Raw genomic sequence first — 25,016 nt, forward strand, 5'->3', positions numbered from 1 at the left:
TTTTAATTATGAATCTAATTACTATGACAGTATCGTTTGATTCTTAAGTTTTCAACATAAATGAGGAACAAAGAATAGAGTTAATTCAATCAACAAATAATTCTTGAGTGCCTCTTAACAGCACAGCAATGTACCAGAACAACAGTGATGTGTAAGAAGGGGCGCCTGACCTCAGGGAACTTAGGGTCCATTTGAAATTGTCACAGATGATTTTGTCTAGTGCAGGCTCAGTCTTCATATGAGTGATCGTTAAAATGTAATTTTTATTACGTTTGTTAACCATTTTTATTCTGCATCAATAATTCATATTAATTTTCTTAATTGGGCTAGTACAACATATGGGTCCTACATAGGAAGACTTGTTCAGGACCATATCTGAAAGCAAAATCAGCAGCCTGTAATAAGTACCAAATCTAATCTTGGAAAATTAGAATATGTAAAAAAAATTTAGAATGACTTTTATTCTGAAAACTAGAAGCTCTCTTATATTAAAACTGAGAATGAATATGATCTATTTGCTGGAAAAGGTCTCTATAAAGATTAAGTTAAAATTAATATGTTCAGATATTTACAGTACACTTGTGAGTTGAGCTGATTGAAAATATGTTTTTCTAGTATTTCCAGAGGTAATGCTAATTGAACTTATACTTTTTTTCCTCATCTTTTGCTTCCATTTTTACTTCTGGCTTGGGGAAAAAAAGAAAAATAAGCATATGAAAGTAGCATGTGGCTTGTTTTTAATTTCTGTAGCTTTCAAGTAGAGACGTTGATTTTTCAAGTCCATTAGAACCTCAGCATGGTGACACCATTCTTTTATAAAGAGTTTGCATATTTAGAAGTCTCCCCTGGAGCAAGGGAAGATGGGGAGCACGAGGAAAAGTTATTAATTTTGCAGTAGGAGATTGAAGGAACTCTTCCATTCATTTCAGAAAAGAGTTAATATTAAGAAATGGACAGTAATATGTTATATATATATTATATATTTATAGGTAATAGAATATATATATAGAATAGTATATATTCTATATATTTAGGTAATAGAATAGTTCTATTCTGAGATAATAGAACTGAAAATCTAAGAGTTACTTTGAGTTGTTGGATATCATGATATATTAACACTGGCTAAAGAATAGAAGTTCTTCAACCTTGAGAAAAAGAATATCATAAAAAAATCAGAATTCTTTTTTAACTAAAACCCTAGATTTTTATTCACCAAATCTTTACATGAGCTTCAAATATCTGTGAGCTTCAAATCTGTGTAAAGATTGACTTGCTTTCCTCTTTGTCCAGGTGGTTTCCACTTCCTCTGTAGAAAACCCTACTTTCCTATTTAGTCATCTCTTGTCTGATCTTGAATAAACAATAGAAGGAACAAACTAGAAGAGATTAGAAAGGGATAAACACATGTGAAATATGAAAGCAGTTAAGATCTTTTTCAGTCTGCTGCAAAGGAAAGTCTGACCCCTAGAATTCCTGGAATGTCAGGTGATGTCAGAATAACGGCACGATGGTTGTTGAAGATGACGGTTACCCTAGGACTTCTGCTCCTTTCACTCTTCATGATCCTGTTTTTCAGACATTTTTCTGTCTACACACTTGATCTTTCTCTCTTTCTCCACATCTGTCTTGAAAGTGGTCCCTGCAATTGGACCTGACTCACACACCAAAGGCTTGACTGCCGCTAAGTTTGGAGGCATTTTGGTGGGGAGGGGGTAAAAACTTAGGGATTTTTTATTATCGATTTTGTACCTTGTATATTAAAATTGTATTCAAATATATTGTGCATCTGCTTCCCATTGATCAATGTTTACTTCTCATCTGCTGTCAGCCCTCTGGTCTGGAACTGATTATTTAGGGAAAATTGGTGGGGCCATCTGGAAATATGAGCAACTTGAGTTTCTGTCTGATTTCTAATGCATGTTTTGATTTATGCTAATTGTATGGTTTATTTCATTATTTATTGTTTCTGTTTATTGTTGGAAAAGAAAATCCTAATCTAAAATGACTTGTTTTCAAAGGCTTTGGATTTGGCTGCCCTTTCTACAGAGCATTCTCAGTTCAAGGACTGGTGGTGGAAAGTGCAGATTGGAAAATGTTACTACAGGTAAAAATTTGATTATTTTTGAAGGGCTTAGAAGTGGCAACATATTTTAGAGTCTCAAATCTGATAACTTGTTTTTTTTTATAGATTTCCTCATGAAGAAATGAGAACTGTGTCTTTGGTTTACTTGAGAAACATTTACTTAACAATCACCTGGTAGCACTAAGAACTGACACCTTTAGAATAATAAAATTTTGGAACTGGGGAGGGGAAACTGAGACCATCAGGTCAAACACCTCTCTTCTGATGAGAAAGCTGAGGCCAGAGAGTGGATATGATTTGCATCAAGAACTAGTTAGTAACGTTCTGGGACTATGATCGAGTCTGTTGATTCCCACTCCACTCCCCTTGGCTCTCAAGTCTTTCTTATTTCCACTGATGCCTCACATCTGTAAAATGCTTTGCAGATAAGAGATAGCTTATCCGTATGTTATATTATCTCACTTAAATCTCTCAGCACCTTGGAGGTAGTTGCTGTGATTAGCCCTTTGTCCCAATGAGAAAAATTGAGCCTCCGAAAGATAAAATGACTTGTCCAGATTCATATAGCTAGTTAAGTGTCAGAACAAGAATTTGCGCTCAACTTTCTGATGCCAGTTCTCTTACTATTTGCACAATTCCATAGTGTTTCTCTAGGATTGAAATATTCTTATATTAATTTACTTAATTTTTAAACACACTTTTAAGCAAATTAATTGAGAGATCAGAAAAGTTGTAATTAATTTTATGAATAAATATTATACAGCAATTAGTAAATAAGATCTGAAAATTGTTGCCTGATGTTGAAATGCATTTAAAGCATTTGAAAAGTAGAGATAAATGAGCAATTATATTTTATAAAGATAAATGCTTTTTATTATTCAAAACGATGTAGATTGGTTACTGTGAACGTCCTTCAATACTTATAAACTTTAGTTGTGAGTCAAACACTGAGGTAAAGGAATGTATAAATGGAATAAAAAGGATACTCCTTCTTCTACTGTTGAAAGTAAGCCTACTTTCCATTTAGATATTTCACATCGAACTCTATTTTTTCTTGCTGTTAGATTGAGGAAGTGTTTTCTGCTAAAAGGTAATTTTAGACCATTATGACATTAAACTCTTATGAATATAATTTCTGAAGACAAGCTTGAAATCTTGAGCTTCTAAGCAAAACCTTCAGAAACCTTTAATAATTAAAGAAAAGCACAACTTGGATTCCTTCTGCCATCCATAGAATGGCATTTAAATGAGTGCACTTTGTCATATTAATTATTCTTCTTCTCTGTTCTTTAGTAGCTTCTCATCTTTATTATGTATTCAGCATTCATTCATTCATTCATTCACTCACTCAGTAAAATATTTAATGAGCAGCTACCCTGCCAGGCACAGAGGTTACAAATATTTATTAGATAGTCCCTTCCTTCAAATAGTTTACAATTGAATGGGGGAGAGAAGACATTAACCAATTATAAGCGTGGTTTCTGTTATGGTAGAAGCAAACGCAGGGCGGTACAGTGGGAGTCCAGAGAAGGAGCTCCTAACTTCGACTGGAGAGGTCAAGGATGCGTTACCAGAGGATACAGCCCCCAATTGACTTCCGTCTCTTTGCTCCTGATTGTGAAGTGCTCCTGGATCTTCCTCTGCAATAGCTTTCACGTTGCTCCCTTACTACCCCTTCCCACTCAGGTGCCCTACTTCTGGCTTTTAGTGTCATTTGTTTCAGTTGTCACGTTAGCTTCTTATCTGGATTTTCTCTCCATTTTCTCACCCTATCAATCCTTCCTATATACCACTGTCAGAGTAACTGGTTGTGACAGAACAGCTCTGGTTGGATACTTTGGTTAATCTCCATTACCTCTAGAATGAAATCTGGATTTTAAGTGTGCCATCCATGATCTTGTCCCAGTCTACATGTTTGCTCATATGTCTCACTTTCTCCCATTCCTTATTATGTTCCCTTTTCTAGTTAAACTAAAACAACTCAGCGTTGCCCTAACATGCTGTGTACTTTCCTCCCTGTGTGCTTATGCTGATAATTTGCTTCTACCTGAAATGTCCCCCCAGCCCCACTTTACCCTATCTGTCAAAATCTTGCCTGTCACTTTCTCCCTGAAACTATCCTGGTGTGCTCCCCCTCTGTGCTCTCAAAGCACTTTTTTGTCTCTTTGCCATAATACAATTAAATTTATTTGTGAACATGTTTTGTTTCAGTCTTTATTGGTGCCTTCAGGACAGGATATAGTTGTTATCTTCATTTTCCCATCTTGCCATCATGAAATGTGCATGAAATGTGCAGTTGGTGCTTTGACAATGGTTATTGCATTAAATTGGAGAGAAAAAGTTGGCATTTGGTGGGGATTTGTCTCTGGACTCTGACTCTCTGATATTGGTGTGTGTTCATTCACCTAACTGATGTTTTCGTTGTTCCTAAACTTTCTTTATACATGGTCCACTCTGTTTCCTTTACACAAGAACTCATGTGGTAAATCCCTTTTTGACAGTACTAGAAGAAGTTATCCTTTGAGGAGGCAGCAATAAAAACATGTGACCCATCTTTCCTTCCTTTCTTTGGTTTCCAGGTAGCTCAATAACTCAGATTGCTTTTTTGTTTGTTTTTCGTTTATCCTTCCATCTCCATTGTTTTTAAAAAAAATCCATTTCTGTTTTCATATTCTTGTTTTATACGTATCTTTTCTTGTAATCCCTTTTAAATCATTTTTGGATAGAGAGGACTTGGTCAATACAAATATATAGACTCTCATGGATAATTAGGTGTTCATGGAATTTAGTGACTCAACTTCAGCTGTGTTTAAGACTAGCATGTTCAGTTGAAGTTATGTATGTAAATATGCAGTTTTCCAGAACTTTTAGAGTTCTTTGATAACATTTTATAAATGCTCCTGTAAAAGTTGTGAGACCTTTGAAGAGGGGGGTGTTTCTGCCATGTCACACGTCCTCTAACTTTAGGCCAGTTGTTTGGGGTCGCTTTTAACCTGTTTAATCACCATGTCTTCCAATGGCTATTTGGGTATAGCCACACCAACGCTTGGGGCTTAGGTTAGGAGAAAAGATCAAGCTATTCTCTCAAGCCTTTAAATGAAAGTAGCACAATGGGACATACTGTGTTTTGTTCTGACTTTATTTCACAAAATAAAAGCGTTGTTATAAAGTGCCTAAGTAGCTCTTAGATGGCTAGGGTTGAGTAGTTATGAGAAAGCCCAACAGATCTATTAAGGACAGGCTGAAGTGTGCTTTAATGATTGATTTAGTGGTAACAAAATGTTCCCTAGGCAGAAGAGATGGGTGCTGACATCAGGACAGTTTTAGTTACACAAGGAGCAAGTCTCAAATTTGTAGATAGGACAATCAGTATCAGATATTAAAAAAGGAAAAGAAAATGTTTCTAGAATAACAAAATAGTATAGCTTTATACTCAGATGGCAATTACTACTTACATCAAAACTGTTTAAGAATAGCTTTAAAAATGGGGTTTTGTCTCAGAGCGGAAGATGTTTTCAAAGAAGTGTCACCCTTCAGTTCTTCCAGGAAAATGGAGACTAAGCATTTATTCAGGTCGCTTACCATATGTCCAGCTGATCATAAGCTCTTTGGGTGGTGAACTGCTGTGACCTGGCTCCTGGCAGCTATTAGTCCTGCTGTGACTAGGCTTCTGACAGACTCTTTACATAGCATTTGAGCATTAGATAGACAGTGAATTTGGGAAATAGGCAACTTTTTGCTGAACTGTGTAAACATTTATGTTAATATATGTGCGTGTACAACATTACCTTCTTTGGTACATGCTTACTCTTATAGATGTAATTTATCTCTATTCATATCCTCAGGGTATGAATAAATGCGGTAGTGTTTATTTTTAAGTTCAACGTCTAATTTTTTTAATGGTTGTTCTTAGGTTAGGAATGTATCGTGAAGCAGAAAAACAGTTTAAATCAGCCCTGAAGCAGCAGGAAATGGTAGATACGTTCCTCTACTTGGCGAAAGTAAGTAAGTATTCTTAATTTGAGTGAAATCGGTCTTCTTGGAGTAAGTGTTTAGTTCTGCTCAATGCACGGGGAGAGTTGCCAGTTTCTTCAGGAATATTTGGCAAGTTAGCATGTTCAGTCTTAACTTATTTTTCTTTATAGCAAGGGGAAACGTGAGAACATGTGGAGGGTAACCATCCCAGGAGAAACTGATTGCCATGAAAAATAAGAAAACCCTTTTGAAAGATTGCTCATCGGAGCAGAAGAAAATACCAGGGGCTTTCCACCCCCATGCATAATAGGCCCCAGAGAGGCCTTTTTTACCACGGTCTTGCGCCTAAGCGGACTGTAGAGAATAGGGATTGTTTTTGTGTAGGTCCTTCATTTCTTGTCTCTTCCATAATAACAAAAACAACATTCCCCTTTATTGAGCACCTACTCAGTGTAAGGTATGGTATCAGGTCCATTCCATATGCAGTTTAATTTAACCCTTATGGCTTCTCCTTTGTACCTTAAGGAAAAGGAGGATAACAGGATAAGTAAGATTTTCAGGATCACTTGGCTGTTAAGAGCCAGCATTCAAACCCAGGGCTTTCTGATTCCAGAGCCTGCTCACTGCCCCGTTAGTGCCACCCACAGCCACAAGAGAAGTGCAGGGCCACCTATAATTTTCAGTTTTGGGATAAAGTTACTTCACCCTCAGCAAGGCTGCCTGAAAAGAAATGTTTGATGAACTGGTGGTTATGAATTCATCTTGCTGTATCTTTAAGAATTTTTTAAATTAAAAAGTATGGTAAAGCACATTGAAAAGAAGATGAGATGTAAAAGGAAGTACTACTACCTCCTAAATATGGTATTAAAAATTGGCATACTAAAAGGAAACAAAATGAAAATTGTGCTGTATAAACTTACTGTGCTAATATTAGTATGTTTACAGTGGTTTTCAAAAATGTTTGAAACTATCCGGTATCTAAGTCTATCTTCTATGCATTATATATTAAACTTAAATTCTTAAAGAAGTTTCTGAGCATCCCAGTACACTTTTAAACTTTTCTGATAGCTTGAAATTAAAACTCAAGTCACACTATTTGACTGTCATCTTAATGGATAATCACTTGCCACGTAGTTAAGAAAATGTACTTTTAATTTTAACTATTGTTAAATCCATGGTTTGACTTATTTATCCATAAGTTGATTTGTTTAAATCTGTTGTTGCTTCCATGACTGTATAGAGGTAAAGTGTGCGTATTTTCTTTAGTATATGAAGGAAGGATTGCTAAATAATAGAGATCAAGCAGATTTTAGGAAAAACCTTATTTCTTAAAAATTTGGATTCTTAATTTAAAAAATTATCAAATATTTTATATTAGTATATTAAATTATTATGTATTATATTTAATAAAGCAGTTCTGAAGCATATAAGGTAAAAACTGAGAAGGTTTCATCCATATCTCTCCCTCTAATCTCATACTTTAGCCATAAACACTGTAAACGGTTTTCTCTGTAGCCAGTTGGGCCTCCTTCAAAGCACAGTCTAAGTGTTTAGGAAGAAATAGAGGATCCATGATCATGAAGAAAAAAATGTCATAATCTTATGTTTCTAATCATAAAATAATTCTCTATTTTAGAAATTCTTATGAAGTGTATGGTTTATCCATGCTAATGTCCTAATTGCTAGTTAAGTGGAAGCCATCAAGGGCTAACTCTCTCAACTTCCTGACACCATACCTCACAATCAGTTTCTCCTCTGTTTCTGAGGGTCTTCCACAAGCTCTCGCCTGCTGCTCTTTCTCAGACCTTGTTCCATGGGTCATTCCCCCTTTCTCCTGCATCTTCCACTTCAGTCTTAGGATTGATTCCTTAGTGCCAGCCTTTAGACATACTCATGTCTGTTCTATCCTCAAAGGGTTTTCCCTTGATCCTTTCTTGTCTAGTTACTGCTCAGTATCTGTGACAATAGTAAGCCTGCAATGAGCATTTGTTGAAGGAATAAATGAATGAATTCTTCATATGCAATATGAGGAGACAAAACTATAACATCATTGTTGAAAATTAATTCTACACATTTCTGACATTTTTTTACTGTGGTATCTAGGAGATAATTTGGTAGTAAGCAATTTTTACAAAATTGTAACAAATACTATTATTTTAAGAACCATTGCTCTTATTGAACTGTGTCTTGGTTTTAGGTTTACATCTCATTGGATCAACCTGTGACTGCTTTAAATCTTTACAAACAAGGCTTAGATAAGTTTCCAGGAGAAGTAACCCTACTTTGTGGAATTGCCAGGATCTATGAGGTAAGGTTCATATTATTCAAAAAGTTGATGTAACCTTGAAGTTATATGCTTCTTAAGTAAGCTCATAGTCCCTTGAGATCCTAGCAAGAAGAACAGTTTATAAAATTATGATTGTTGGCCTGTGGTTTACCAATAGAATAAGAGATTTTAGTGTATGCATTTAGTCAAGCTAAGTTTTTATTATGAAATATTTCAAACATACAGAAAAGTATAGAGAATGGTATGAGATAGAGATTTAAATTAGTTTCCCCCTAGAGATAGCTATTTGTCTTAGCAAATTTGTTGATCCTTTTCCTGAGGTCTATAATGTCAAATATCAATTTTTTCTATATGTGGTAGGTATATCTTGAGGCTTTCTATTCTGTTCTATTGGTCTGTTTGCCTATCCTTATACCAGTGTTATACTATCTTAATTACTATAGCTTTGTAATACTCTTTGGTAGGGCACTTTGTTCGTCTTCATCAGGAACATCTTGGCTATTTTGGACTTTGGCTTATTCTTATAAATTTTAGAGTCATGTTGTCAAATTCCATGAAAAACCCCGGTGAGATACCCTCCTTGCTGCCTAATGCCTATAGCTTTCCAATAATTCCTGATACCAGGTGGGCAAATTCTACCACCTGTTCCTCTTCACAGCTGGTTATTATTGAGCCTTTGCTCTTCCATATTGATATGAGGATCGACTTCTCAAGAACCATTAAAAAAATAACCTTGCAGGTTTATTGATTGGAATTGCATTGAATATATGAATGATGGGGGGCGGGGGAGCGGCCTTTCTTCCCACTCTCAGTCATGATATAACTCTCCATTTACCTTGGTTTTCTTTTTTTGTCGTTCAATAAATGTTTTATAATTACCTCCATAAAGGTATTTTGTTGGGGGTCCCCGAAACCACCCTGAGGTTTGATAATTTATTAGAAACATCCAGAGCAAAGAGAAAAGGTACATGGGGCAAAGTTCAGAGGAAATGAGGCACAAGCTTCCAAGAGTTCTGCCCCAGTGTAGTCATGCAGGACACACTTAATTCTTTCAGCAACAATTTATGATGACATGTGTGAAGGGTTGCCTATCAGGGAAGCTCATTAGAGACTTGGTATACAAGGGTGTTACTGGGGGCTGGTCATATAGGCACCTTCTGTCTGTCATGTACCAAAATCCCAGACTCCAAGAAGTAAAGCAGGTATTCAGCATAAACCACATTGTTTGTCCAAGCAGTTTAGGTATAGTGAGCCACTCTTTTCATTTGGGGAAAGTTTTATATCAATATAAGGAACCAGCCACATTCTCAGATGCCAGCAAATGGCCAACCTTCTGAGCCGGCCTTTCTAAGAATAGCATTCTCAGACCTGCTATGTTAACTCTTCTGCCCAGATGTATTCCTGGGTATAACTATGAATGAAATCCTTTTTTTTTTTCTATTGTATTTTCTATTTGATTATTTCTGGTGAGTAGGAATGCATTAATTTTTTGAAGTTGATTTGATACTAACAACCTAGCTAAATACTCTGTTTAAATTTTAATATCTTATCCATAGATTCTCTTAAATTTTCTAAGTAATTAAAATAATCATCATCTGCAAATACAGTTTCATCTCCTCATTTCAGTCATTTTACCGCTTTAAAAATATCTTATTGTTGGGGCTGGCCCCGTGGCCGAGTGGTTAAGTTCTCGTGCTCCGCTGCAGGCGGCCCAGTGTTTTGTTGGTTCGAATCCTGGGCGCGGACATGACACTGCTCATCAAACCACGCTGAGGCAGCGTCCCACATGCCACAACTAGATGGACCCACAATGAAGAATATACAACTATGTACCGGGGGGCTTTGGGGAGAAAAAGGAAAAAAATAAAATCTTTAAAAATATCTTATTGTTTAGGACTTCCAGTACAATGTTGAACAGAAGCATCTCTATTCTCTTTTAAATTTCTTGAAATGCTAGGTATGATGTTTTAAAATTATTTTGCTAGAAAAAGAATGCAAGGTATTAATAGTTAATACTATATTTGGGTGGTAGTATATAAATGACTTTTATTTTCTTCTTTATAATTTCTCTATTTCCTAGGTTTTCTTTAATGAACATGCCTTACTTTTAAAATGAAAAACAAATACTATTTTTGAATTGTCTAGAAATGTTTTCCCTTTTGAAATATAATTTTTATAAACTTGTAAATAGAAGATTTTGAACATTCAATAAAAATACTATATCAGTATCTCTGTATGTTTACTTGTGTGAACCTGAGTTGAACATGAACTAAATTTTGACCAAGAAGCTTAGAAAGGAAGGAGATTAAATAGAATCGACTTTTGAAACCAGTGGAATTCATGTGTAGTGGTGACCGATGCACTCGGTGCTCTTTGACCTTTAGGCTCTGCCTTCTGCACCTTTCAGTCTTCTGCCCTTCTCTTCTTAGGCGGAAAGTGCTGGCAGAAAGAGCTAGTGAACGATGGCGTCTTTAACACGTGGTTGCTGGTCAGAATTCCTTCCAAACCTCTGTTATAGTCACTGTTGCTATGGCTGGGATAGGTCGTGACTCTCGAGTGGAGACTTTAATCAGCTACCTGCTTCCATTCTCTGCTGTGGGTTTGGCCAGGAGTTGGAGGAACATATTCTTTTTTGAGTGTACAGGGGAAGGCTTTCTGAGAAAAGTGGAATTAAAGTTTGCACTTGAAGGAAGAAAGAAGTGGAGAGGAAAGCATCCTAGTTTGGGGATGATGTCATGCACAAGTAGGGTGGTCAGGGACTAAGCACAGACTTGCAATAGTCGGATGCAGTATTTCCCCTTGAATTTACGTAGTTAATTTCCCTTATGCCAAGGTTTACCACACAGAGATTTCCAGTGTATTCTTTTTCTCTTTATGTGACAATGGATTTAGAGTTAATTGGTAAAGTTTGTTCCTTAGTATTGCAGCCTACACTACATATGCCTTCAGGGGTTTTTGTGTGTACATCATTCTATTCTCTGGAGAAGCTCTCTTTATGTTCTTTTCATTTATCACTTTCATTTTGGTCTTGATTCTTTTAAATGTTTTCTATTTTAAAATGAACTTCATCGTGTGCTGCCTATTTGTCATTGCTTGTTTTGTACAGAAAGTTGTTAAAAATGATTTATCCTTGCTAAATTGATTTGGTTGTGGTTTTACTTTTTCTTGAGGCATTTTGTTTATCCATGTGAAAGCCAGGTCTTTATTTGAACTGTTCTTTGTTAAAAGGTGTTTGAATTAGAAACATGACCCTGGGAAATATTATTCTAGTGGTCCTTGAACTTTACTGTGTATAAAAATGACAATGAAAGTGTTTGAAAAGTACAGCTCATCCCCTACGTAGTGAATCAGGCATCCTGGAAGGTGGGGCTCAGGCATTTGTATATTTAACGAGCTCACTAGGTGATTCTGACGTATAACAGAGTTTGAGAACCACTGCAACATTCACTTCCTTAGTTATTTGCAATTTTATTTTAAATAACTAAAAATCTAATTATAGTTAGTATTTTGTGAATTCGTTCAAAAATAACCACTGTAAAAGTCACATAATGATACCACAGTTATTTATATACTTGAAGTGACATTGATAAACTTGAAAATATTATTTTAAATCTACATTAATAAAAAATTTATTCTAGAGCTACTATAATTTAAACAATTCTGATGCAGGAATAGATAAAAGGACCAAAATAGAGTCTACATATGTTCATACATATGAAAATTTATGATGTGGAAAGATTGCTTATTAAATCAGTTGGATTATTGGATTATTTAATAGATAAAAAATAGAGCTGAATGAGTAATGACGTCTTATACTAAAAGAATCTATTACTGCCAGATGACTCAAAGATTTAAAATCATGAAAGTTTCAGAAGAAAACACAGATGAATTATTTGCATAAACTTAAAATGAAGAAGATCTTTCTAAGCATGATACAAAGTCAGAAAATCATAATTGATAAATTTGAACATAAAATTTCTATATAGCAAAAATAAAAACCAAAACAAAAAAAAAGATAAAAATATCAAATGGGGAAAATATTTGCTATACTTAGGACAGTCAAAAGGCTAACTTTTAGTTTCCTCAATCTACACATGCTTAAAAAATTGCTGGGTTTCGGGTGGTTTACAGGTTGATGGACAAATTACACACAGACACACATACATATACAAAAGCACATGCCCACACACAAATTCTCATTTGTTTAGTCAAGAATGTAAATATTTATGGAAACTAGGTGTTTCCTCAGAGTAGTTCTGGGTCAGACTGTGGTGTGGCTTTTGCGTAGGTCTTTGTTTTCCTACTAGCCTACACAGTGGCCATTGACCCTCTCCATGTGAGTCAAATCACCCCGGAGATGAAACAACAGCCAAACTCCAGCTGCATTTTGGCTGCACCACCACCCTTTCATGCTGGGGCTTGGTTAACACCGATCTGGAAGAACCTAACCAAGCCATCTGTGCTTTTCCTCTGAAGGGAACGTTTATAAACACTGGACCTTGCTGGTTTTTGAATTGAAATCAGCATCGGCACAGGCTCATTTCATCTGGAAGGAGAAAGCAGGGCCCCATCTCTGCCTCCAGCTCTCCTGCGTTCAGGAGGACAGTTTCCCACCCAAGTCCCTCATACACACAAATCGATAATAAAAGGGCAAAAGGTAGGATAGGAAAAAGGGAAAAGGACATGAATTGGCAGTTCATGAAAAGGAAATATCAATATCTGGTGTGTTAAATGCCTAACCTCAGTCATGATTAAAGAAATAAAAACTAAAATAATGTTATGCCATTTTTCACTTAGGTTGATAAAGATGGATGAGTTCTATGGCAGCTAGACTTGTCAAATAAACTCCACATATGAACATTGTTGCTGGGAGTGTCCATTGATACAACCCATTTGGAGACTGTTTGCACTTACAGATGAAATTTTTAAATGTCTGTGCTCTTTGGCCCAGCAATTTTACTCCTAGGAATTTTCCTTAAGGATCTTTTCATACAAGTATGCAAAGATACATACAAAGAGGGTTTTATAGTATTTTTTTATGGTAAAAAAATGGAAACAAACTAATGCTTCATCGACAAGGGGCTGGTTAAATAAATTGTGGTCTATGTATTGATGGAAAACTATGCAGAAGTGAAAAAGTAATGGAGTAAAGCTCTTTCTATTCATCTGGAAAGAGTGTCAAGACACTGAGAGTACAAACAATAAACTATATCAGAATGTGCAGAATGATTCTGTTTGTGGTTAAAACATGCATACATGGATGTGTGCATATATGTGAACAAAATTTCGTGAAGAATACTCAAGAAACTATTATCAGAGCATCTACTGACTGGGATTTGGGGAGGGGAGGGGAGGAGATTTGGAACATTTTCCTTTTAAGCCCTTTTGCAGTGTTTACATTTATTTAGCATAAGCATGTATTTTACAATAACAAGTTTGAAAAACTACATATGAGGTTGCCAAAAACATGTTAGTTTCAGTCTAAAATTCCTGAAGATTACATAAATTAATTCTGTGCCCATTAATGAAGTATACAGACATTCTAAGGTAATTTGATAGAACTGAAAGCCTTGAAATAACTAGCTGTTCAGGCTGGAGCCTTCTTTGCTTTGGGCGTTGCTGCCTGGTATGGACTGAATTGTATTCCTCCCAAATTTATATGTTGAAGTCCTAAGCCCTCAGTGTGATAGTATTTAGAGATGGGGGCTTTTGGGAGATAATTACGTTTAGGTGAGCTCATGAGGGTCGGCCCCTCATGATGGGATTAATGCCCTTAAGAGACAACCAGAGATCTTGTTCTCTCTCTCTCTCTCCCTCTCTCTCCCTCTGTCATATGAGGACTCAGTGAGGAGGCATCCCTCTGCCAGCCAGGAAGAGTCCTTACTAGAACCCGACCATGCTGACCCCTTGCTCTTGGACTTCTGGCCTCGAGACCTGTGGGAAAATAAATTTGTATTGTTTAAGGCCCCTAGTCTGTGGTATTTTGTTACAGCAACCCAAGCAGCCTAATACACCAGTTTTGGCAGCTGGAACACTGAAGCCTTGCACTGTGGGATGCTGTTGCCCTGGAAACCAGAAAAGTCATGTTCTTAGAACCCTATGCTTCATGGAGCCTAGGCTCACCGGTCAGGTTGCTGCCTAGGTGTGGAGATTATTCTTTGGAAGGAGAATGTCTTAATCTGCTCAGGCTGCTATAAGAAAATACCATAAACTAGGTGACTTAAACAATATAAATTTATTTCTCATAGTTCTGGAGGCTAGGAAGTCCAAGATCAAGGTCCTGGCTAATTTGGTTCCTAGTTTTAGGGCCCTCTTCCTGGTCTGTAAATGGACACCTTTTTGCTGTATCCTCGCATGGTGGACAGAGCGATCATTCCTCTGGTGTCTCTTCTTTAAGGGCACTAATCCCATTCATAAGGGCCTCACCCTCATGACCTGATCACCTCCCAAAGACTCCACCTCCAAATGCTATCACACTGGGGATTAGGGCTTCAATATGAATTTTAGGGGGGCACAAACATTCAGTCTATAGCAGGGAAGGATTTGGGTGTATGTGTGGGAGTGGAGGTTGCAGGGAGGTAAGATACTCATTTGTTCTTTTCTTTTAAGTTTTATGAGGCTCGTTTTACCAAAAAATAGAAAATATACTTCTATTGAAATTCTTTATTTTTTTGTACTTTTCAGTGGGTTCTTAAAATATGAAGGAGTATTTGGAATGGTTGCACATAAGAGGAATGCAAAATTCAGGAGAAGATGAACTAACAATTAATTAACAAATGTGTCAATAGCGCTGTGTTTTGAAAAAAAAATTTAATTATTTTTCAGCTATAAGCAATCAGTGAAAAAACCTCTTAAGGAACTAAATCCTGGCAGGACTTTGAATAAGAATTTCAAATATAAATCATGTGAAAAATGTATATAAAGGATGAGTTTGGATCAACCTGTGAATGTTTTATTGGGGTTTTATGGGACTAATAAATAACACCCCTGTTCCTCACTCCAAATTGGGAACCAGCTGAGAGATAGATACAAGATTCAGACAAAATGGAGGCTAAACCATTAACTTTATTACTGGGCAAAGCAGAATTGGAGCATGTGATTTTAGATCTATGACCAAAAGGACTTACTAGTGTCCTGCCTCCGAGTTAGACAGACAGTCCGCCCTGTCACAGGCCTGTGGGCCTTCTCCACCCGGGGAGCCTGCTCCACACGGCGGGGCAGGGAATGTGGCCATCTTGCAGGTGGAGTGGCTTCCAAAGAGACCCAGAAGGGGCAGAGACAAGTATGTTCAATTTATCTCATGGGAATGAGTGAGTAGGAGTGGGAAGAAAGACCTCAAATATCATTTTAATATCAACATTTCTCAAAGTTTGGTCCAGGGATTCCTAGGGGTCCCTGAGACCCTTTCAAGGGGTCCAGCAAGGTCAAAGCTAGTTTTACAATACTAATGTTGATGAGATTGGGGATAGTATTAATGGATGTAATTTTTTTGATACTGCATAATGAAATGCATGTATCTCTGTACGATCCCCTCAGTTTTTCTGTGAACCTAAAACAGCTCTAAAAAAATAAAGTCCTTAAGTTAAAAAAACAAAACTGAAGTCTATGGAGGTAAAAAAAAAAAAATTCTATGTGATAAGAAAGCATTGTTTGGCACTTCTTACAATCAGTGGAGTCTCTTAGATTTGATAAAATGTTATGATAAAAATATGTGAGTCCTCACACGATGAGACTGAGTGAATGGTTCACACAATATATCATTTGATTTGAGAGGCAGAAGAGAGCTGTGTGAAGTGAGGGCATTAGAGAAATCTCCATGAAGGGTGTGGAGGCTGAACTGGCCTTGAAGGTGGCTTTGAGAGATGTAACGTTCATTAATAACATTAACTACGTTTATTTATGATTATCAGGGAGACTGCCAGTCTCCTGGCTACCATTCCCTCCCCACTTTGGCATATCCTGTGTGTAGCCACCAAGTTATTCTTTAAAAAACTAAATACAATCACGTTACTCCTCTCCTCTGAACGCTCTAATGTCTTTCCTTCCATGTTGAAAAAACCCTGAAGTTCCTACCATGGCCGACAGAGCTCCCGGCTGCCTTCTGATGTCCTTTTGCGCCACTCTCCCTCTTCACAGCCTCACTCGCCTTTGTGTGGTTCTTCATACTAGTGTGTTCCCACCTTGGGCTCTACCGTTGCTGTGCGCTCTGCCCAGATTGTGCCTCCCCGAGATGCGCTCAGGTCTCCGTCCCCAGCCTCACTCAGGCCTCTGCGCACATGGCACCTCCTCTGAAGTGACTGCTCCACCGCCCCTTCGGAAGCAGCACCCTCCCTCCCTCCCTCCCCCTCTCCTTACCCTGCTCTGTTTCTTTGCATCACTTGTCCTTGCCTGACATTATATTACATATTTGTTCATTTTTTGGTCTTCCTTACCAGATGTAACCTCCTTGAAGATAGTAACTTTATCTTTTTGTTCCTACAGTGTTCCCAGGGCCTGGAACAGAGTCTGGCACACGGCACACTCTTAATAAATATTTATTGAATGAAAGAATGTAAACCAGTCAGAAGAAAAATAATTTCTTGTTCAATATTAATAAAGTACTGCTCTTCTGTCCTGATGGGGAATAGGAAATGAACAATATTTCATCAGCAGCTGAATACTACAAAGAAGTTTTGAAACAGGACAATACTCATGTGGAAGCCATCGCATGCATTGGAAGCAACCACTTTTATTCTGATCAGCCAGAAGTAGCTCTCCGGTTTTACAGGTGCGCTTTCCATTCAACTTGTAGAACCACATTCCTGTGAAATACTAGTGAAACAATAATAAAGATGGAATGAAAATGTAGAGAAATGATGTATAAGCCATGTCTATATGAGACTAAAAATTCAAACACGCAGATGTTTTATGAGCATTAAAGTGAAACCCCTCATTTGGAAATGCACAATTAGTTGGCATCTTACAGAAATATACCTAGACAACTGCTTGAGTTTTTAACACCATGTCATTATATGAGTTAGCCATTTTGTCATCAGCCAATACTGGGCACTTCTCACCATCACTGCCTCCATTAAAACCACTATACATAGTATAAGGACCCTGACGCTGAAATAATGACACAATTTGCAAAGATCAGTAGGCTGCAGGTTCTGAGCCTGATGAGGACCTGAAACAGGATTCCCGTTTTGTGAAATACTGTCAGCTCTTGTCCAAATATTTTTCCAAATCTAAATAAATTCTGTTGACTGGTTCTCTTGTGAGCACATACTTATTTTATCCTATAGATGGTTTCTTAAAATAATTTTATATCCTCTTCAGCCCTTAGGTGATACGCAAGGAGATAACTGGCAGCTGACAAGAATTCTTTCCAAACATATGCTAGAAGCCTGAAACATAATGATATGAAGGCTCTCTTGAGCACATGCAGCTGACTCTGCTCCCCAGCCCCCAGAGTGGGCCATGGGTTCCTCAGGGCAGCTGAGGTGGATTTTCATTTACTTCCTTGAACTCTCTTGTCCCTTGGCCTTTGGAATTAATGACGCATAGAAACAAAATGGGGTTTTTGAGCTGTAGCGTGAAAGCTAAGTGGATGTCATAGGGATCCACTGATGGGCTTGTCTTTCTGGGTGGAAGCTCATAGGATGTCAGTAGACGTAGCTAAACTGCACATTACAGGTAACCAAAAACAAGACCGATTCAATTGAAAACTTGGAGATACATGCTAAACACAGTCTTCAAATTAGATTAGAAGGTCTTAGGTATTCACCTATGGGCACCAAAGCTTTATGAAGCAAAAAATGTGTGGGTTTTACTTTATGTGACTACTTATTTCTTGTTTTGGTTCTGTAACAGAGCTTTTGGGGGAAAAAACTTGATTAAGTTGTTTCTGACCTTGCCTCTGGATACATTTCCCATGACTAGTACCAATAAAAAAGACATGCTTTTGTATTTGCTTTAAAATTTTTTTCATTTACTATAATACTTTCTGTTTATATTCTTTGGGAGTATTAAAAATTATAAAGTGAATTCATTTCTAACTTTATAAAGGTATATGTGTTAATATTTATAAAGTTCATCTGACACCAAAATTTGTGTGCTCTTTTTCTAAAAGGCGACTTCTGCAGATGGGTGTTTATAACTGCCAGCTTTTTAACAATCTGGGGCTGTGTTGCTTCTATGCCCAGCAGTATGATATGACTCTGACCTCATTTGAACGTGCCCTTTCTCTGGCTGAAAACGAAGAAGAGGCAGCTGATGTCTGGTACAACTTGGGACATGTAGCTGTGGTATGTTATTTCTCTATTATAATTTCTGTTATAGAAAAGGTAGCCACAAGTTAGAGGAAATTTTCAGGGGTTGTAAATTCAGGTTTGGTTATGGTCTTATTTAGCAAATTAGAGATTTCTAGGGGTCCCTACAGCTCATTTTATATTCCTGGGTTAAATCTTCTTACATAAAATTCACACTTGATTCTTGTGATCGGTACTTGTTGCTTTTTCTATGGTAGCAGAAAAGACTTATATGAGGAGAGAAGGGAAGAGATGGCAGGAGGAAGCATATGGATTTGTGTCTGCGAATATGTGCTTTTCTTTTGTAGGGAATAGGAGACACAAATTTGGCCCATCAGTGCTTCAGGCTGGCTCTGGTCAACAACAATAACCACGCCGAAGCCTACAACAACCTGGCTGTGCTGGAGATGCGGAAGGGCCATGTCGAACAGGTCAGTGAACTACCTGTGTCCCAAGGGACCATCTGCTCTCTTCAAAGAAAAGTTGTCACTTGTGGCTACTATTGCGTATTTTAAAGTGAGCTCTACAGCCTGACAGGCCTGGGTTTGAATCCCAGCTCTTTCACCTTTGAGCGATGTGACCTTGGACAAGTTACTTAACCTTTCTGTATCTAAAATGGAACGCTTAATTTTATTAGGACAAATGGGCACCTCCCGGTCTTCCCTGTCTTAGTGAGCTGCTCCACTCTTCATAGTCCTCCATCCACCATCCCCCTGCTCGAGTCAGAATCTTAGGAGCCCCTCTTGACACCTATCTTTTCCTACTGCCTCTCCCTGCCACCCCATGCCCCTGTCGTGCTCGGCAAGCCCCCTCAGTTCTTCCTCCAGGCCACATCCTGAACCTGGCCACTTTTCTCCTCTCCTACCACCCAGCTCCACACTGCTCTCATCTCTTGCCTGGACTCCTGCAAGAGTCTCCTAGTTGGTCTCTTTGTTTCCACTTACATCAGCGAGTAAGGGCACCCTGTAATGCATCCTCCTCAGAACAGCCTAAGGGATTTTTTAAAAAACAAGATTATTATTATTTTTTTTCCGAGAAAGATTAGCCCTGAGCTAACATCTACTGTCAATCCTCCTCTTTTTGCTGAGGAAAATGGGCCCTGAGCTAACATTCGTGCCCATCTTCCTCCAGTTTATATGTGGGATGCCTGCCACAGCATGGCTTGATAAGCAGTGCTTAGGTCTGCACCCAGCATCTGAACCGGCAACCCCTGGGCCGCTGAAGCGGAACGTGTGAACTTAACTGCTGCGCCACCAGGCCGGCCCCCAAAACAAGACTGTTTTATTGCTGCTTTGCTTAGCATCTTCCAGGGGCTTCTGCTTGCATTTGGAATAAAATCTGGACTTCAAACCTTGGCCTACAAGGCCCCATGTAACCTACCCTCTGGCTCCTTCTCAGACCCCCCTTTGCCACTGCTTCTTTCCTACTGATGTCGGACGCCTTAGCTGCCTCACTCTTCTGCAGAGGTGCAGCGCCCATTCTTACTGTAGGGCCTTTGCAACCGTCTTCTTCCATCCTGCAATAACTTTTTTCTTTTTGTTGTTCAGGTCTCAGCTTAATTGCCACCTCCTTAGAAAGGCCATCTCCAGCATCAGTCTAAAGGAGCCCTCAGGCACTATCACATCTCCTACTGTTTCTTTCTTCACAGTGCTTATCGTTTTATGAGATATTTTCAAATTGATATGTAGGATGTAGAATGGTAGCTGTGTGAAAGAAGGGACCTTCTGTCTTCTAACTGCTCTGTTGTCAGCACCAGTGACAGTGCCTGGCACAGGGTAGGTGCTCAGTCAATATTTGTGGCATGAGTGGATGATGCGTAAGATCAGGTAATAACAGTACCTGAAGGTGTTTTTGTGACAATTAGCAGATCATGTGTGTCAAGCACTTGGCACGGTATTGAGCATAGGGTAGATGCTTAATAAATGGTATTATTATTATGTATGTAACAGAAAGTTAAAAATGCTAACTATACTCATACAATATTAATGGCAATCAGGGGTAGATATTATTACATTCTCTACTTTAGAGATGAAGAAACGCACTTGAGGAGGGCAAGTAACTTTCCTCACAGCTGCAGACATAGTGAGCAGCTGCCAGGACGGTAACCTCCAACCTGGTCTCCTAAGCACAGTGATGAGCTTTAAACAAAGCGAGGGAAGAAACATCACTGGCTGTTGCTTTTATTTCATAAATTCCCCCACGGTCAATAGGATGGATTTGTATTTTATAAACAAAAAGTAACTACTCTAAATGGGAACTTGTTCTTCACGGAACTTTGCCTGTGTCCATATCCAAGCAAGGATTTGTTTGTGGTTTTCTCTGTTACCACATTGCTGATTTTCTTTCCCTCCTAATCATTGTACTTTCTCTGGTATAGAAATGTTTTGGTGAAAGCTTTCATGATACTAACCCCATTTTATTAAAAATTCATATCCACCATCTTACATGAAGTATTTTATTTTCCATGAAAAAAAAGATCTGCGAATTTGTCCTCAGGGTCGTGGATAGAGGTTTTGGGTTTTGCTACAAGTAAGAGATTGTTCAGCTGCCTGGAATGCCAAGTTTGTGGTCTTAACAACGAATGTATGAGCATCTCGTGTCACTCAGTGGTCTCTGCGATGTATGAACCTTGGAGACTGTAGGGGACAAAAATGATGTGAATTTTGTTTTTGAGTACTTTAGAGAACAGAAAGCTTGTCATTTTTAGTTGCATTCAGTTGTCCTTTTCAGGTCAGCAGTATAATGAATGCTTGCTCACTGTCATCTAGCACAGACCTCGGGGCTTTGAAATTTAATATGGCTTTTTGGTTGTCTTGGTTGTTGCATTAGAGAACGGGTAATTAGAAGCCTACAAAATCAATCAACAGCAGCAAAAGCTGGATTAATAAGACTTTTTTAGCATTGAGAGGATTATATTTTGAGTCGTATGTCATATTGAAATAGGAACTTTACAAGAGCAGTGGATCTCAAATAACTTTAAATCTACTCTGAGTTCTCAATTCTTTTATTTTCTCCATATTCTGAAGCATTTTATTGTTAAAATAATTTTCGCAAGATGTAAATAGTTAGCTCTGTATTAGTAAGTTGTATTTCATGAGGAATATCACCTGTGTTTATCACAGGATCTTGTTTATTAAGGTCCTGTCCTGGGTGAAGGATTCTTTTACCAAAAAAAAAAAAAGACCTCGGAAATATAGTGATGATTTATGCTCATATACCTTTGGTTTTTCTTTTCTTTCCTTTTTTTTTCACGCAGGCAAGGGCACTGTTACAAACTGCGTCATCTTTAGCACCCCATATGTATGAGCCGCATTTTAATTTTGCAACAATCTCTGATAAGGTATTCTCTTTCTTTATTAACGTATCATCTCATCTGTTTCTTTTTCTTTCTTGGTTTAAAAAAAGTGCAGATAATCAAGGAAATTCTGCCTTTCTGAAAAATGTGATTTTTTTAAACAATTTTTGTATACACGTCTTTCCTTCAAGGGACTGTTTAATGAACTGTAAAGGAATTTGTCACTTAATATTGACCAAACTTAACACCATTATAGATTTCAGGAGAATTATTTTATGTTTTAAAATATGACATTTAGTCATTGAAAAATACTCATTAAGTAACTCCTGGTTTGGGAATGATTTAGTAATTGGCTTTTACAGCAAAAAAATCCTGTATGTTATTAGTAGATCATATTGCCACCAAGTCTCTGGCATGATTACTGTAAAATTAGGGAGATTAGTAAAATCTGCTTTAGCTGTGAAAGTATGGGAAAAATGCAACTTTTAATACTGTGTTGCAAGTCAGTTGATATCCAAAACCTAAAAGGAGTCATGTGCCATTTTTAATAATAAGAAGAAAATAAACAAAAGACGTCTAATAGCTAACTTTTTATTTGGAAACCTTCTTTTAACATGGGAGGTGAGATTTGAGGATAAGGAAATGGCTAAAAATGTTTGCTGATGTAAGTAAGAGTCTTTATAGACCAACAGACATTATAAAAATACATCATTTTTCATAGTATGAGCACGAAGCCTCTGCACTCTCATTTCTGTTTTGAAAATAAGCTGTCTTTCATAAGTTGTAATTTTTGTTCACTGTTAAGTGTTCCAGACTGTTCCAGGGGCTCTACACACCTTCTTTAATTCTCCCAACAACCCTGCAATGTAGGTATCCCTTGCCTCCCTCACTCATTTTTTTGTACAACTGATATTTCGTTTATTGAGCCTCTGCTATACACCAGGCACTGTAGTAGGCACAGACGATGTTAGCAATGAATAAAACAGACAGCAACCTCTGCCTCATGCAGCTTATATTCTAATGGAACCGAAGGCTCGTAGAGGTTAGAACCTTCCGTAGGGTTACATGGCACTGGTAGGTTCAGAATTCACACCCAGCTCCCGATGATGCCCACGCGTTTTCCCCTGCACTGTGCTGCTGCGCAACTAAACCGCAAAGAGGACTCGATTGCTTTCCTTCAGGAATATTAGCACATTTTAATAATATGTAACTCCAAATGAGATATTTCTTTAAACAAAAGGCTACACTTTCATAAGAGAAAATAGTATGTTAAAAAGAAATGCTATGATTTTAAAAAGGAAACATGTTTTTAGCATATATACATTACAAAAAAATACCAGAATTGAATTACCTAGATTTTTTTGTGTGCACACACTGAAAACCCTCTTTTTAGAAATGTACACATGAATCAAGATATATTCAGATAGGTTCAGATACTGTGTGTGTTTTTCTTTGGGACTGGACTTTAACACAAAGTTTATTGAAAATCAGAGAGACCCTTTATAAACTTTTAAAACCAGATTACTCTGCTAGCACCATTTAAAACCTCCTAGAGCATGTTATTATCTTAAATACAATAGTTTTTGCTTGAGTGTTCTGTTTAAAAGAGAATTCCCTAATCAAAACATGTCTTTCTCTGTGGCACATTACAAATGGTGTTCCTGAGCTACATAGAGCTGGCCGTTTTAACTTGCAAATGGCATTGTATTTTTATAATACTATCAGTGACAGGAAGAGAAAACATGGGTTTATGAATTCATAACGAGACAGCTATCGTGGAACAGAAATTGTTTGTATAATTGGTTGTTTTCTTTTTCTCATATATTTTTCAAGATTGAATTATAATCTGGGTAAAAGAATTCTAAGGTCAAAGTAGATCAAGCAGTTTACCTTTAAGAACCTTTGCATTTCTACGATAGGCAGATAGTCTGTCTTTTATTTTTTGCTTTCTTACTCATTTTTTCTGGTCTCATTCTGTGGTCTTTTTCTGATGTTTCTTACAGATCGGGGATCTACAGAGAAGCTATGTTGCCGCTCAGAAGTCTGAAGCAGCATTTCCAGATCATGTGGATACCCAACATTTAATTAAACAGCTAAAGCAGCATTTTGCCATGCTCTGATTGTTCCTTGGAGCAAGTAGATTCTTATGCAGGGGCATTATACAAGGGAAAAAGTAGAGTCTGTATATATATGTGTGTGTGTGTGTGTATGTATATATATATATATGTATATGTAATACAAACCTGTGCTTGATATTAGTGAAGATGACATAAGAGAATTTAAACCAGAATCTATAATGAATTCTTTATAATAATAGTAATTTTGTAAGATAATATTATAAAATATAAGCTTTAACCATTTTTAAGTAGATCATCCAACTTTCTCCCACATTATATGCTAAATGTTTGTTCATAATGTTTACAAAACATTTTCATGAACTTCCTCAAATATTTATAAATGCACATCTGTAATGTCCCTTAAGCTAGCTATTAGGTATCACGTAGCTTAAGAGGTCTGAAATCTGCCTTTAAAACTGCACTTTTGTGGCTAAAAGTGTGTATATTTTTCCTAAGTAAAGACTTTATTTAAAGCTTAAAAATTTTGTATTTAAAATTCTTTTTTATCAAATGTTTTGTGAGACACTCTACATATTCTTATATATTGTGCTTTTAAATAAATCAGTATGTAAAACAACATCATTGTTATTTTTCATGAGTTTTTATTTCAGTCATCTCAGATAAAGTAAGTTTTTCAGAAGTCCAGTAATCTTAGAAATCAAGTCATTATTTTAAATTTTATTTGAAATCATGTACCACCAATTTTGTTTCTTTCTGAGAAGCTATTCATGGGATATCACATTGTTACAGCAGGATTAGAAATGGAGTCAAGGCCCGGGGTCCCACCTGTGGTCAGCCCCAGGGAGGTTAGGCTGTTCTCCATATGGTGCCTTGTGAAATCCTGGCAAGTCTCTCCTCTCCAGTATTTAGTGGAACTCTCATTAACGCGTCCGTACAAGGAAATGTGTTAAAGGGCCAGGGCCACTTGAACTCGTATTTTGGACTTTGGGATCTGTCCATGTTATTTCTC

The 25,016-nt window shown here is 37.4% G+C and overlaps 1 protein-coding gene across 4 annotated transcripts in view; it reads left to right on the forward strand.

Annotated features, from left to right (window-relative positions):
- Positions 1 to 24,623, forward strand: part of TTC8 (tetratricopeptide repeat domain 8) — a 49,671-nt gene extending 25,048 nt beyond the window's left edge. For 2 of the 4 annotated variants that reach the window (XM_070514174.1, XM_014845873.3), the window contains 8 exons: positions 2,019 to 2,104; positions 5,997 to 6,084; positions 8,256 to 8,366; positions 16,973 to 17,112; positions 18,457 to 18,631; positions 18,943 to 19,065; positions 21,891 to 21,974; positions 23,933 to 24,623. In XM_070514174.1, coding sequence (XP_070370275.1) covers positions 2,019 to 2,104; positions 5,997 to 6,084; positions 8,256 to 8,366; positions 16,973 to 17,112; positions 18,457 to 18,631; positions 18,943 to 19,065; positions 21,891 to 21,974; positions 23,933 to 24,049 — 924 coding nt within the window. In that variant the 3' untranslated portion in view covers positions 24,050 to 24,623. The remainder of the gene's footprint in view (positions 1 to 2,018; positions 2,105 to 5,996; positions 6,085 to 8,255; positions 8,367 to 16,972; positions 17,113 to 18,456; positions 18,632 to 18,942; positions 19,066 to 21,890; positions 21,975 to 23,932) is intronic. The other 2 variants (XM_070514175.1, XM_070514176.1) reach the window with 1 other exon arrangement.
- Positions 24,624 to 25,016: the final 393 nt, after the last annotated feature.

This window comes from Equus asinus, chromosome 7 (assembly GCF_041296235.1).
Source record: "Equus asinus isolate D_3611 breed Donkey chromosome 7, EquAss-T2T_v2, whole genome shotgun sequence".
Classification (NCBI taxonomy): domain Eukaryota; kingdom Metazoa; phylum Chordata; class Mammalia; order Perissodactyla; family Equidae; genus Equus; species Equus asinus.